General features: G+C 41.6%; 1 protein-coding gene across 3 annotated transcripts; it reads right to left on the bottom strand.

The window, feature by feature from the left end:
• Window positions 1-885: 885 nt before the first annotated feature.
• On the bottom strand, window positions 886-8,283 carry ccdc77 (coiled-coil domain containing 77). 3 transcript variants are annotated; one of them, XM_041938957.1, is made up of 12 exons: window positions 8,189-8,283; window positions 7,402-7,450; window positions 4,912-5,098; window positions 4,650-4,792; window positions 4,361-4,457; window positions 4,023-4,113; window positions 3,643-3,734; window positions 3,331-3,479; window positions 2,915-3,176; window positions 2,581-2,706; window positions 2,306-2,458; window positions 886-2,048 (listed from the first exon to the last, which is right to left on the bottom strand). In XM_041938957.1, the coding sequence occupies exons 2-12, from the start codon at window positions 7,434-7,436 to the stop codon at window positions 1,902-1,904; spliced, it is 1,482 nt and encodes a 493-aa protein (XP_041794891.1). In that variant the 5' UTR covers window positions 7,437-7,450; window positions 8,189-8,283; the 3' UTR covers window positions 886-1,901. The 3 variants fall into 3 exon arrangements, with proteins under 3 accessions (XP_041794891.1, XP_041794893.1, XP_041794892.1); XM_041938959.1 differs by having other exon boundaries at window positions 3,643-3,731; XM_041938958.1 differs by having other exon boundaries at window positions 8,219-8,256.
• Window positions 8,284-15,668: the final 7,385 nt, after the last annotated feature.

The raw sequence follows: 15,668 nt of genomic DNA, 5'->3' as shown, positions 1-15,668 counted from the left end.
GGTCTGTACTGTCTGCACTGTCTATAGCTCCACCCTGTCCACAACAAGGTTTTAAAACCACATGTTTACAGACAGGGCCTCTTAGTCAGGTGGGGGGCCACCTTAAGGCCCCCATCATGTCACTGAGTTCAAGGACTTCACAGTATGGTTTCAAATTCACAGTATGGGATCAATCTGAGCTGGGAGCTGATAGAAATGAGTGATTTTGAGTATTTTATCAAGCAGTTTTAAAGATGAAATTATTTGAATTAATTTGAATGATTTTCTTTGCATTTCAGTCATTTTTTTGTTTTTATAAATATAGCAGAGCACTGCGAGGTTTCACCAGATTTACTTTGAGGTGTAGCTGGACTAGATGTACTGTGTTCCTGTGTAGCTTCACTCGGATGGTTTACTATATTTTGATAAGCATCGCAAGGTTTGAGGTTTGGCGGACAAGTTTCAACTTTGGTGGTGCTCCTGCAGAATAACTTCCACACTTCCTCAGAGGAGACGTGAGCCCCGGTGATGGTGAGGATGGATGGGTGCCAGGGTCTCTGTCAGCTGCCAGGGAGAGCCGCTGAGCTCCACGGCTCACTGAATCAGACACCACAATCAGTAACCAAGACACACAGATAAGTTTAAAATGAAACAGTTGGCCTAAGACACATTTAGAAAGTTTTACCATATAGTCGGCATTCATTTTCTGATGCCTTTGATAAGGTGTGTACCCAAAATAAAATAAAATCTTTTTTTTTCCCCAAACGAAAAAACAGCTAATTTTCGTTTTTTTGGGATAACTCCCCACAGTCTTACCACACAAGGCAGATGAAGAAACAAAGGACTCCTCCAAGGGTGGTCAAAAAACCCTGCCTATGTAACATAACACAGCTTGTGAAGCATATGGAAATTTACTCAAACTGAACAGTTTAATCACATCAATGTCAACCACACAATACAACCTTTAAAATTTTAACCCAAGAACACTGGAAAATTGTAGTTAACATGGGAAATGTCACCTTTGCTATTATTATAGACCATTTAATTGCTAAGTGTAAATGAAACTATTACATAACTATTAAATATATTTCTGAAATCATTTTGAGTTAGAATCATGTAAAGCACAGACATTAAGTACTCACACCTCTATAATGTAAGAGTATAAATTTCCTTGTACAATACTGACACCTTGTGGTCATAATGCAGCACATCAATGTACAACTACTCTCATTGCATGACATTCTGCTTCACTGTCTCTTCACACAATGCAAATAAACACACACATATCGTCATGTTAAACACAAATACTCTCATTGTCCCCGCTTTCAAAAGGAAGATACCAAAATAACACAACTTTATGCTTTAGGCTCATTTGTCACAGAGGCTGTGCTCAGTCACAGAGCAAGCAGCTCGTGCACCTTGCACTTCAGCATGGCCACTTCAGCAGTTGACTAACCTTTCTTTTTCTCAATGTGTTTCCCTCTGGCCATGCTCTGCGATCTCCTGTTAAAACACCAGTCTGCATCTCTCGAACATGAGTAAAGAGGAGGAAGTTGTCCATTTTACACCAACAGAAATCAAGCATCTCCCTTTGGACCAATAAGTTAAAGAAGAATAAACCTCGGAGGTCAAACAAAATAACAAAATAAAATAGAAATAAATTAAAGCTGTGGTTATTAATAAAATAAAAGCAATTCCCAGTGAGGGAAACTATTTGTAGCTGTTTCTCTTACTGCATTTAAATATTGTCCACTTAGAGCAGGTTAGGTCTTTGAAATTGTTATTGAACACCTGTATGAGTATATGAAAATGAAAATTCTAACTGGATCATTGCATTTTCATTTTGACTCACTCTCAGTTTCAGTAATAAATACAGTAGCACAACACGCTTGACTGGAACACAACACATCACAGTCCAGCCCTCAGCTAAATCTCAGCTCATTTTCCAGTCCATAGATCTTAGCCTTTAATGCCATCAGCTCACCCTGAACCTTCTTCGTCCTGGTGTTGGTCTGGCGTACTTCATGCAGAATGGCTAAGTCCTGGTTGGGCCCAATATTCAGAGTAGCCTGAAGCAGTGGATACATAGTAGTTTAGATGTTAGCTATGATATCAGCAGCATGGAAGGCTGGAGGTGAAATTATTTCAACAAGGTAAAAATCCATTTAAGACCCAGCGATGACAATTTTTTTGTATTGATAACAAAAGAGCTCAAAACACACTTGTTGTGGTGACATAATGAAAGTAAATAATTTTCATATGATCAAGACAATAATTAAACAGAAAAAAACAAGACATTAGTAGGTTATTCAGAAAGTACTTTTACCTTAAGGAGTTGTTTTTCTATATCTTTGAATTTCTGCCTGAGGTGCTTCAGGTCCGTCTTGAAGCCCTCCACCTCCATGGCCCTCCTCTTCTCCAGTGCCTCGTAACGCTGAGTCATCAGCTGAAGACGCTTGGCCATTTTGTCTGAACGCTCCTGCACAGATTAAGACTTAGTAAGTCAAAAATATCAGTAACAAGAAACCTGCAAGATTGCTATACAACAAATAACAATCAGAGATGTGTATGAGGGTTTTACAGACAGTCCGGTCATTGTACCTTGAATATTTCCCTGCCCACATCCCCTTGCTCTCTGATTTGGGCCAGTTCTGTCTCCAGAGTAATACACTGCTCCCTGTACATCTCTGCCAGACGATGGGCTTGCTTCAGATCCTCCTGCAATGCCTGATGAAATACATTCATTTAAATAAGGGAAATAAAAAACTCCAAGCAACACCCAAAGGCAAAAAGAGCTCTGATATTCTCTATCAAGGGAAAGAGTTAATAAGATTATTTTACAAGACTTACATATTCACAGGAACAGTTTTTAAGGCCCTCAGTCAACATGTTTTGACAGTTTTCCTTTTAGAATTTACAAAAGAACAAATCTTGCCTTCATCTCCTCCTTCTGTGTCTGCTCAGACTCTGGCTGAGGCCTTGAAAGGAGCAGGGCGGTGCTGCTGCTGGGCTGCCACGTTCGGCCCGGCTCTGCACCAGCAGGCCCAGCCTTCCTCAGACGGTTGTGGCAGGAGTCCAGATCCCTCAGCAGCCGGTCCTTCTCCACCATCCAGCTCTTCTCATGAGCCCCTGTGACAAACTTTAGCTGCAGGAAATCTTTGGTGCTCTCATACAACAGGATCTGGGTTTGCTGGAGCCTGTGGTGCCAAATGTGAGATGAGGTGAGAGTTAGACATTGAGGTCTTTCACAAGTCATTGATATTAAAAAGAGTGTTCTTGGAGCTTCATTCCAAAAATACACTCAGCTGTCGGTCGGACAGTAGTAGTGAACAACTACAAATTCAGACCCACTTGTCAGTCAGAGCTGTGATTCGCTCCTGATCTCTGAGATGCTGTGCCTGCGCCTCCTCCGTTTTAATCCGCCGATCTTCCAGCAGAGACTCTACCTGCTCTTTGGTCAGACGGGTTTGTTCCTCCATCTGAGCATGCAGAGCCTCCACCTGGAAACATGAGCCACAACGATAAACACTTGGTCCACTCATCACCGAAATCATGGAGACAGGAAAAGGAAGAAACATTAGTATTGAATGGTGGTGTGTTTGCGAGACATGTTAGCACATAAATCCCATTACCTGCATTCAGAAAGTGGACACCTAGACCCACCTGTAGTAACAAAGTTTGGTTATCATTCTTGTATTGTTCCAGGCTTTGTCCATTTACCCCATCTGCTGATTTTGTTCTCCTGCTACTCTCTGCTTAAACAGACATGAAATCAAAATTTCAATTATTTAACCATTTGCTTATGAGCAAAGAGCTCACAGGAAACCTGTGTTTGAGTTTCACTTCACTACACACGGCACAGAAAATATTACCAGATCAGATACTGTCATTATTTATTATAACAGTCTTGTTTAAACATAATAACAGTGCTGATGTTTTGACTAAAGAACACAACAAAGAACATATTATAATGTTCACATCTTTATCAAATTATTAGGCAAAATCTTTAAAGCACTAAATGTAGAAAAAAAACGTTTTCAAACCTTTCCTGGTTACAGCAGGTCTTAACTTTGTTGGCCTGAGGTTGAGATTTTCCTCTGATCTGGATTCAGCATTCCTCTGTGTTACAGTGACCTGAAATATATTATCATATAAAATCAAAGCTTCTTCATCTGGATTTATTTGCCTTTTCCCTTTTGTTGCTGACATAGACTGAATTCAAAGTGGAATAAACACGTATTTTTTGGCTAATACACAAAAAAGAAATGAAGAAAATTGTATTCAATTTAAAATACACGACTGAGTGATTGAAATATGCACACAAACCTGTGATTGACAGTTCAAACCATCTTCTGTAAGAAAGTCTATGACAAACGTTTACCTTGTGAGGAGGCTCCCGGTGGAAATATGTGATCTCTCCAGCATCAGGACCCACCAGGGCTAGAAGGTGCTGGATTTTCTTCCTGTCCTCCAACTCTCTGCAGTCAACAGATGGTTAGTTTTGTTATGTACACAACTGCTAGCAAAGAAAAAGGCCAATAAATACTGAAGACAGATTTTAAAGGCCCTGCACATCCACACGTTTTTTAACCTCACTCTGGCTAATTAGACATCCACCAATCAAAAACAGTCTGTGCATGATCTTATGGTTTCATTAACGATGCACCAACCTGATCTTCAGTCTGTCATTTTCTGCATAAAGCCGCAGAGACTGCTCTCTCTCTTGGAAAAGGTAGACCTGTATGTCGCTCAGAGCGTTTTGGAGCTCCACAATCTCTCCCTCACGCTGTCGTACCTCCCTCTGTAGCTTATACTGGGAGGATATCCGGAACAGAGAGAAGATCAGTTAAAACAGACAAATATACTGAGCTGGCACACCAGAGGCGATCTCACATACAAAACAATCAAATATGACTCCTAGCTGGGCCTCACCTGGTCTTCTGTGATGCCTCTGTACTTCTCCAGCATCTGCAGCAGCTCCTCGTGCTCGCCGTCAAACTGAGCAATCTTCTGTCTGTAGAACTCCAGCAGCTCCCTGGAGGGACGCAGGTTAGCCAGACGCTCATGGATGGGGGGAAGTGGGGAGTCAGGTTCTTGACCAGGGGTATGAATGCTGGTTCTGTAGGGGAAAAAAAAAAAAAAGCCAGTATGGAGAAGACAATTCTGAATATCAATCCACACAAACATTGCACATGTGGGGTAATGCACATTCAATTCTGACCATGTGTTTGCTCTAGCCACCTAAAGGGAAACTTTGTTGATTTTCAACCAGCTTTGTATCATGACATTGTGGGTAGTATATGCAAATGAAGAACACTAGACTCTGTTTTGCTTGCACCCAGAGCCCGCCGCTCACTTTCATGTCACACAGCTTACTTTTGCCAGCTCTAGGGTTGCTGTTCAGGCTACAGATGGTGCCGTGGCATTTTTTGTATGCCCACTTGCAGCTGGTGGGGCCGCTGGGGTAAATGTGCACCGAAGGAAAGAGATGTGGAATCGCTGTGCTGGAGCGAATTTTAGGAGGGTAGTTACTTTTGGATGAAGTTGCTGAATTCTAACGTTACAGAAGAAGGCACACGCATGTATAATGTTATACAAAAGTTTTTGGCAACATATGGACAGGGGAGTGCTGGAGACATATTTCAGGAGGCTGAAAATAAACTGAAAGAAGGCCAGCGGGGCAAAGCGGACATCTGGGCATAGACTAAGAGCATTAACAACAGTGTTTTGTTACTAACACAGCAACGTTACAGAGCGAAATCATGCAATAAAAAAACAGTTCATACATGACTAGAGTACTATGGTACGCACTATTACATTTTTTTTACTGTGAAAAAACTTTGATAACAAACCCTAGAGCTGCTGAGCTACTGACTTTCACACCTCTCACACACTTTGTCACAAGATCTCAAATGTTTGTTTTTGCCAGTATGATTATTGAAGTATCAGTCATCCTAATGCAGGAGCTGTCATCCCAAAGATACTTCATTTTGTAATCTATGTTACTTCTGTTTGCAAAACAGAGAGCTTTGTTGTATCTATTCATCTATTGCATTAACACTGAAAGAAACTGACTGTTCAAAAATCAGACTGGAAACGTGTCAACAAGGATATTGTGATCTGAATCAGTAAAATCCATAACAAGTTTTGCTCATTACTGCAGAGCCCACCCTCACACCCAGAAGCCTGTCTGCTACAGGCAAGTGATGACGCTGGTGCTGTCTGGTCTGGAAGTTCTGCTCAAGCCTATCCAAAGGGAGCGGCCTGAAGGTGGCCTTGGAGGTCAAGGAGGGCAGGGCATTCTGGTTGTTGCAGGTTTTCTACCTTTCCGGGCAAAGTGGAATACCTCAGCCTTTCTTTTGTTTTCCTCTGGTCCTGTAGCACCAATTTCAAAATCATTTGTGCCTTTCTACCACATAGACAGACCAGTTTTATGACAAGACTATCTTTGCAGCAGTGAAGTACCCTTTTTAACTATTCTTGTCACTGTTTACAACCGATGATGGTGTTTGGATGAACACCAAAATGTCTTGCCGTTTGTTCTTCCTTAATGGCCCAGTGATAATTGTTAATAATAAAGGTTGTTAATGTTAATAGACATTTTTAACAGTTTACAACCTGGATTTCTTAGACAATGAACGGCCTGAAGTATCAAAGCATCAAAATAACACATAGCATTACACGTACAGTTCGTGTCTGCAGCAAATTTTATGAAGCGCATGAAATGATAATGAATGAATACTCAGGCATTTAAACCCACTTATCCCTCACAGAGTAAATCCACAAGGGATAAGACTTAAACAGTGGGGGATGAGACTGACAAAATAAATCAAAGCATCATTCAGGCAGATTACAGTTAAAAGCAGGAGCATTCAATTAAAATTCAGAGGTTCAATCTTCCTCAAGCCAAGGTCCAGAACATCATGTCTAACTTGCCCGATGACTCAGTGCTATCTACACTGAAGTAGCCTAGTAGCTGTATTAGCATATGCATGTCATCACTTCTGACTGTCAAATCAAATAAAAAAAAACATACAATTCAACCATCTTTAACCAATATTTAAAGTAGTTTTCATCATTTAACTGGATGATTAATAATAATAAGCACTCTAATAATTTTAAAAAGGTTATTCTTTTCAATTGAAGAATAATAAGGGCTGCATTTAAACTGGAATATTCATATCTATATTTTCATTACTGTATAAACCTGAAATTAAAAATCAATGTTTTCGTCACCTTGGCATGAGTTTGCATATCATTTATAGGTCCGAGTACGGATAGGACAGCATCTGGGTCCAGACTACGGTCCACCAATTAAGAACCTCTGGTTAAAAGCATTACATGCTTCTCACAATGGACACTTCCAGTGCTACAGACACACTTATCTAACAGAGACCACAAACATGCCCACCTATGTCTTACCTGTGTGCTGTCGCATCCTTTGTTGGAGATCCCATCCCAGCACAAAACACTGAAAACAAAGGTAAAAAAATGGTTTGTTGTTGCAGGTATAACATTCACATACTTCCTGCATACTTTCGGTGACAAGAGGCAACACAAAGCTTCACAAATCAGGCCTGGGGTCAGCAGGAACCAGCTGTGCTTGCAATATCCATGTTAATACAGAGATTGCAGCTTGGAGAGCTTTTAAAACACTTTATGGTTCTTATGTGCTTTTGTATTTTCATCTTACTCAGATATAAACAAGTCAGTGATGTGTAGTCTAAGATGTAACAAATTACATTTAGTCTGAAGTAAAAAAAACATGATGAGGTGTTAGGATATGGGATATATAGTCTGAGCAGACGCAGTAACAGGTAAAGTCAGTGAAATGTAAATGTATAATGCGTTAGCCATGCACTACACAAGTCCGCTGTGTATTTCCGTTACCGTGGATCGGGCGCCAGGGGGAGCGGGACATTTGAAAACACGGTCTACTGTCGCTATGAGTAACGTTACACACATTTTCTGCGCTTTGAGCGCATAATCAGCTAAACGACAATTCCCCTATGTCGAGCATAATGAAATTGTATATAACTTTGTAAGACAAACAAGGTGAGTATGTCATATCCTAACATTTGGCTTTCTTCCCAAAGAGTGACGTTAACGTAATGGTGAGAGTACAGATTTAGCGAAAATAAAATCAGCGCCAAAAAGTACATTAACACAGCTATAATAAATTTATTTCTGGCGTTGTTTGCTGACATACATTTTACAAACAGTCTCTTTCAAGACTCACAACTCTCCGGCTTCGGCAGCAGCGTCGCCCGTTGAAAGTACGAGTTTAAACCCCGGAAGTTTACGCCACACTGTCTTCTTCGTGGGAAACTGGAGCGAAGTTTAATATTATTTCGCCACGTAGCGGTACACAGTGGTACTGAACACAACAGCAAATAATAAAAGCAAATAATTTAACACCGCAGCAGAACTTAACGCTCCTATTAGCATCGGGACCACGTAGGAAATGCCTTCCACACCTGTTCCAGCGTGATAAGTGTGAGCGTTTCATCATCAGTCCAGTAAAATGATCTCAAATACACTGCTAAAAAAATAAAGGGAACACTAAAATAACACATCCTAGATCTGAATGAATGAAATATTCTCATAAAATACTTTGTTCTTTACAGAGTTGAATGTGCTGACAACAAAATCACACAAACATTATCAATGGAAATCAAATGTATAAATCCATAGAGGTCTGGATTTGGAGTCACACTCAAAATTAAAGTGGAAACACACACGATCCAAGTTTGATGTTATGTCCTTAAAACAAGTCAAAATGAGGCTCAGCAGTGTGTATGGCCTCCATGTGCCTGTATGACCTCCCTACAATAACTGGGTATGTTCCTGATGAGGGGGCAGATGGTCTCCTGAGGGATCCCCTCCCTGACCTGGGGCCTGTTGCACAAAACCAGGATAAGGGATTATGTATGATATGTTGATTATCCTGGATCAATTTATCCTTGATCTGGTTGCACAAGAGCAGGATAGGGGGAAGTGGGATATGTTTTGACATAAGTTACCATGGAGATTTATTCTGTGAAGCTAGCCTGCTCCAGACCAGGCTAAATTCCAGGATCTATTTAATCTCATCCCTTATCTCAGTCAGCAGTTACCACAAATGGAAACCAATATTTATTCCACTTTCCACTACACATTCAATGAGACCCACTGTCATTATTTAAACATTTGTGATCATTTATTGCAATCATATATTATATATATGCAAATACTATGCTATGCATACTATGCAAATAATGTATAAAGCAAAGAATAACTTACTGCCAGGTAATGTTCAGAAACGGTTTGTGATAGAGAGGGATGTTATAAATTAAGGGGTGAGTTAAATTTTAAGATTCTTAAAGTGCGCACTACATTGAAAAGTTTTTGTGTTACGATCTGTGGAGTACAACTATGGAACAAATTGTGTGTAGAGATAAAACAAATATCTAACATAAGTCAGTTAAAAAAAGGTATAAAGAATTGATTCTTGCATGATATAGTAATGACTAATAGGTATTTGGGTGTGTTTTGTGAATCACAACACTTTTTTCTATACATAATGTAACTGTCAATGCCTGCATACTGTGCACGTTATTTATCGATAATTGCTGAATATATGGATCATGTACAGGTTGAGGATGAATCAGGATGTTTCAGTCATGAGTTTTTTTGATAAAAATGTAATAGTACTTCAGGGGTAGGGTTTAATAAGTTTACACTTCTTCCTACTCCCTTTCGCTCATGTAATCTGAGATCAGCATGAATTGAAGAGGGTGACTTTTTTTTTCTTCTTTATTTTTACTATTGTCACTTTTTGTCTGTTTGCTTTGTCTTTTTCATCACATGTTGGAAATAAAGGAATCAATCAATCAATGTAAAAATGCACATCATATGGTAACATGATGACATGACGTTCCTTTATTGAATTGGATAAATCAAAGCAAGTAATCCATCAGTTCCTTTCAAAAGTGAAGTCACACAGTGCTCTACAAGATAGAAAGCACAGAATCAAAGCATAGTATTCATCACAAGAATAAATACACATTCTCAAAGGTCTGTATATAAAACACCCTGCATGTCTGCACACTGGAATAAATGCAGGACAAATCCATACATAACAAATGAACAGACAAATGTCAGGCCTGTACACACACAGTACACAGCACAATAGGCCAAATGAATAGAAAATAACACCTCTGCTATTGCAGGCCATATTCAACTTAAATGTACAGAATGCACTTTAACTGAAATAATTTAAAACAAATTGGTCTCTGATCAGCCGACCACTGTCGTCATCCGGGAAGATGGCTGGATTGTCCCAGTCCACATCTGATGGCACTCTGGGGGCCCTCTCCTTCCTCAGGCAGGCCACATTATGGAGGACAGGACAAGGATGGAGGATTCAGGTCTGGGGAACGGCGGGCCAGTCCATAGCATCAATGCCTTCGTCCTGCAGGAACTGCTGATACACACACTGCTGACACACTCCAGCCACATGAGGTTTTAAGTTTATTGACTTTATTGATCCCAAGACTGGGAAATTACTTCTCTGCTTTTAACCCATCACTGGGGAAACACACACACGCAACGCAAGGGCACATCAGCCGGCTAATGGAGGGGGGAGGGGATACTCCACTTAAATTTTTCTGCTGGTCCGCTGGGGGAATCAAACAGGCGATCTTCCGATCACCAACCTCTAGGCCACGAGGCCCTGAGGTCTAGCATTGTCTTGCATTAGGAGGAACCCAGGGCCCCCCAAAGAAATGCCGACCCGCACCATAATTGACCCGCTGACAAACCGCTCATGCTGGAGGATGTTGCAGGCAGCAGAACGTTCTCCTGTCACGTCTGTCACATGTGCTCAGTGTAAACCTGCTTTCATCTGTGAAGAGCACAGGGCGCCAGTGGAGAATTTGCCAATCTTGGTGTTCTCTGGCAAATGCCAAACGTCCTGCATGGTGTTGGGCCGTAGGCACAACCCCCACCTGTGGGCATCAGGCCCTCATAGAGTCTGTTTCTGACCGTTTGAGCAGACACATGCACATTTGTGGCCTGCTGGAGGTCATTTTGCAGGGCTCTGGCAGTGCTGCTGGGCAGTTGCCCTCCTACGGCCTCCTCCACGTCTCCTGGTGTACTGGCATGTCTCCTGGTAGCGCCTCTATGCTCTTTATTGGGGGTCTGTCAGGCCGGGACTCAGATCAGGACTCAGATGCAGAGAGTTTGAACACACAGATCTTGATTGAAATATTCAACTCAAGATCCAGTTCAATGAGTGTCAAACAAATGGGCTATTAAATTACTCTAGGCCTAAGGCTATAACTATGGCTATCAAGAAAATAACAGAAAACGCTCACTATGAGGATAAACTAGAAATCACTAAGTAAGGAAATAACTAAGAACAAAAAACGCTCCAGAGGGAGGAAAACACAATGGACTATGACTACTGGGAAAACGAAGCTAGATAAGGAAAACTATGAAATCAAAAGTACTCTCCTAAAAACGGAAGAACAAAAGGTAAGATGCTAAAACAGAAACAACAGAAAATCGCTCTATGAAGAGGAAAACAATTCGGCTGAAGACTAATCTACGAAAATAAATCAGAAAACTAAAATATCAAACTTACAAACAAAAAACACTCACGAGGAGGAAACAAGAGCTTACTGAATCAAAGACTGTGGCTATGGCAAGGACGAACGGGGAAGACAGGCTCGGGTGAATCGCCGATAGACAAAGACACACTGGCACAAGACAAGGGAGACGCAGACTATTTAACACGTGGAGGGTAATCAGGAACAGGTGGAAACAATGGGTAATCAGGGCGGACACACGGGACACACGAGGAAGGGCAAGTGCTCTGAAACGAGAGGAGAGTTAGACCTTCAAAATAAAACAGGAAATGACAAGACAAAAAACCCCATGACGAGACAGCGCGGTGTGACAGGGTCTTGTTAATTGCCAGTGGAACAGCTTCACCTGCATGCTGTGATAATTGATACGGAGGTGGAGTGGGGAATTTATCATTGATGGCTGTGGTAATACACTTTAGAAGAAGGTCTGTCTAGCCAATCGGTTAGCGGATTGCCTATCCCTGAGTGTTCTACTAACTCTTCAGACATAGTTTTAAGGCAAGAGAGGGCTCGACTTATGGGGCCATTTTATTTTGGTAAGTCATCGTGGAAGTAGCAGCCAATTGTTCATGTAGTCCAGCTATGGCATCTCTAGTCATATTATTGAGCCTTTGAACATTAAAATGAATGTAGTTAATTCTGTCCACATTTTTGTGTATAGTGAACCACCAAAATAGGGATGGACAATTTACATTCATCAGGTACACCTCTGGGGACTCCAATTGTGTCTATGTAGGCCAGGGAGTCAAATGTAAGTTTTAATGTAACGAATACATTTATATCCACTTGAGTGCTACACCTAGTCTCCATAGTGGAGTCTTTTTTGGAGGGTTTTGTCAGTTAAGGTCTGCCCAGACTCTGGTAGGGGTTCATTTCCAGAGTTGTGGTCATTGTCAGTGAGTCAGTCACTTCCTAAGTCAGTCCGAAGCTCAGTCAGTGTTGTCTCACAGTGCGCTGTGTGTCTTATGGACCCAGTTGCTCAGTCTGTTTGTGCAGTAGCAAATGGACAGGGCATTTTTCTACCTGTCAAAAACCTACCTCGTGCGGGCTGACATTCATTGTGGCATTTGGAGTGGATCTCAGGTTAAGAAGCACTCTAGTTAGGGCTTCCATCCAGGTTTGTTTTGTGTCTGCGCAGACTTTAGCCAATCCTTCTTTAATGGTATGTTTATGCTTAATGGTGTGGCTTCAATCCATGAGAATATAAGAAAACATGGATATACACAGACTAAGAGATACATCTTTCCCTCAACTCTGTGATCTGCACCCATGTCAGTGAAATCAATCACTATCTCCTTCCATGGGGCATCAGGAACTGGAAAACCTCTGGTCCTGCCTTGAGTGAAATCTGTGGATTAACCTGATTACAGATTTCACATGACAACTCAAAATATTTAGTCAAGTCTTTAAGGTGGGGGTGCCACCAGTAATGAAAATTGAGAGCTGTTACTTTGAGGTGACACAGTGACCTCTACTGTGGGCGTCTTGGCATAGCAGATTTAGTCGTCCAACTGGTGCTACTATGTTGCCTTCAGGATTTGTCCTGAGCCCTTTATCATCCTTGTGGCTGCTTTTTCTTTCAACGCCTGTTTTTCAGACGGGACAGCTTGTTCTTGCAACTCTCTGATGTTTTGTACACATATGTCTCTATATGGTTTATCACTTAGTGGTTTTTGTGTCATTTGTGGATTTACATTTGTTACGACTGTAGTCCTTATTTCTGTTACTTTAAGGTGTGTTCTGTGTTTTCCATGATGTGTTTCTGCTGTCCGGTTTATGCAGATGAATGTGTGGTATTGATTGGCGCTGGGCAGCAGCACACGTTCCTCATCTCCCTCTTCTCCCAAGTGGCCACACGTGTTAACTTGGTAGGGGTGGACTGGCAGTTTTTGGTTTAACCGTTTGTTCTCTCCTGTTTTGCTTGTTTAGGGAGGTAAGACTTATGTCTTTTGGTTTCTTTGTTTTTATGAGGCAAGTTATATAAGTGTTCTGGATTTCTTTGAACTGTTTGAATTTGAACAGTCTGAAGTGTTTAAACAACAACAACAAATATCTCCTACTTCAGCATGCTCTATTACTATGTTAGGATGGACTTTTGGACAGGCCCTACATGCAATGTTACATCATAACTCACAGGATAACTGTCCACCATCTTACCTGGGTGTTGTTGACAATACCCACCTAACACAAACACATAAACAGCTAAATCATGCCCTTTCAGACGTTTACTGGGACTGTGGAAATAACTTATTGAGAAACACACTCCCTCCTAATTGGACAGGTAAATGCACCATCCTCTCACTATAGCTCCAGTCGAGATAATAAAAGCCTCAGCCTCAGAAGTAATCTTGTGGCAGTCCGTCACCTATCATGACTGTCGATATTCCCACAGGTTTAAACGTAGCTCATTTGACCTATAGCAGAACTCCCCGGCCTACATAGATGCAATTGGAGTCCCCAGAGGTGTACCCGATGAATATAAATTAGTTGATCAAGTCGCCGCAGGGTTTAATCTGTAGTGATCCATTTATATTTAATGTAGAAGATGGCAGCAGGAGACCAAGGAGTCCATCCAGAATCAGTGCAACAGGCTCAAGAACATCTGTGTCAGAGAGAGAACCTGTGTCAAAAAGAAAACAAAGGTACAATAAGAGAGGCAAAAGAGAGTCCTACAACTTGGTATAGCCTAGATAACTTGGATGTAGTATAGTTAGCCTAGTACTGGCAATGCAAATATGCTCCTGTCACATCCCCCACCTCCACTGCACAAGTCTCCTGTGATGTCTCCTCTCTCTGTGTTCTAGTGTGTTGGGATGGCTGCTGAACTCAGATGTTTCAAGGCTGGGGTGACTCATCAAAACTATCAGCTGGTGTAGGCCTACATCCACCCTGGTTTGCCTAGCAGTCAGCATTGTGTGTGTGAGAGATTTTGACACTGGAACGAATAAATGAATTATAAAACAATTACTGCGTTTTGTCTTGATGTTAGCGAGAATATTTGAGAACAATGTATTCAAGTACACAGTTTTGCAAAGCATACAGGTTGGGAAATTTCAGCTATTTGAATATGAGGCTTGCCTTTATTCTGATGATTCTATTTTTAATGCAAACTATAACATAATAAATTATTGATATGGATTTTTTTCCCCCCCAACAAGCTAAAGCTGAACACAGACTGCATAGAAAAAGCAGGAAAAGAAATGCCTCCCCAGACCCAAGTGATGATCCTCACCTCAAGAATGCAAAATTAAGTGACTTCTCCATGTCAACTTTATATGTGAAGGCAGCCAGCCGTTCTCTGTGGTTGAACTGCCCTCATTCAAGAGCATGGTACAAACATTACAACCTCACTGTACAGTAATGTCAAGAAAAACTGTGGTCTTAAAAATACAGCTTGATTATGAATAAGTTGAGCTCTGTGAGTACAAAATCAGTGGAAAAGTGACAGAGTGACAACCACTGACAGTGGCTCCAACTTCTTAAAGGCATTTCGAGTTTATGGCAAGAACAAGGAAGAAGCCACTGAACAGGAGGTGGATGCTTCAGATGACGATGGTCCTGCAGAAGAGGTGGAGGATCAAGATGTGTCTGCTATTTTGAATGAGGACACTGGCCTTGAGTATCAGCTTCCAAGACATCACAAGTGTGCATGTCATCTCCTAAATCTTGTCGCAACCACTGATGCAGCATGGATGACGATGCTGCTCCCTCACACGACAGCCATTCTGATGAGGATGATTTCTTGGAAAGACAGCTGACAGGAGGGAAAAGACCCCACAGGTGCTGGTATGGGCTAGCAACCCATGGCAGCAGTGGCAAGACTTAGCCTTGCTACAGCCAGATGTATTATTTCTTGAGAAGTCAGTCGAATCAGTCGGATGAAGTCCAGCGACAGGTAGAAAACCACAGTTCGCAGGATATCAGTAACACTATCCCTGGGGAGGAGGAGGTACGGAGAGGGGATGCAGTTGAGGTCAACAGGCCGGCCAAGGAGAGAAGCATGAGGGAGACAATGCATGGAACATTCTGCTGCTCCTAAGAGACATTGTTGAGTTGGCT

Source organism: Chelmon rostratus, chromosome 6, assembly GCF_017976325.1.
Source record: "Chelmon rostratus isolate fCheRos1 chromosome 6, fCheRos1.pri, whole genome shotgun sequence".
In the NCBI taxonomy this organism is placed as follows: domain Eukaryota; kingdom Metazoa; phylum Chordata; class Actinopteri; order Chaetodontiformes; family Chaetodontidae; genus Chelmon; species Chelmon rostratus.
Note: the sequence above shows the minus strand (reverse complement) of the source record. Positions and strands in the feature narration are given on the sequence as shown.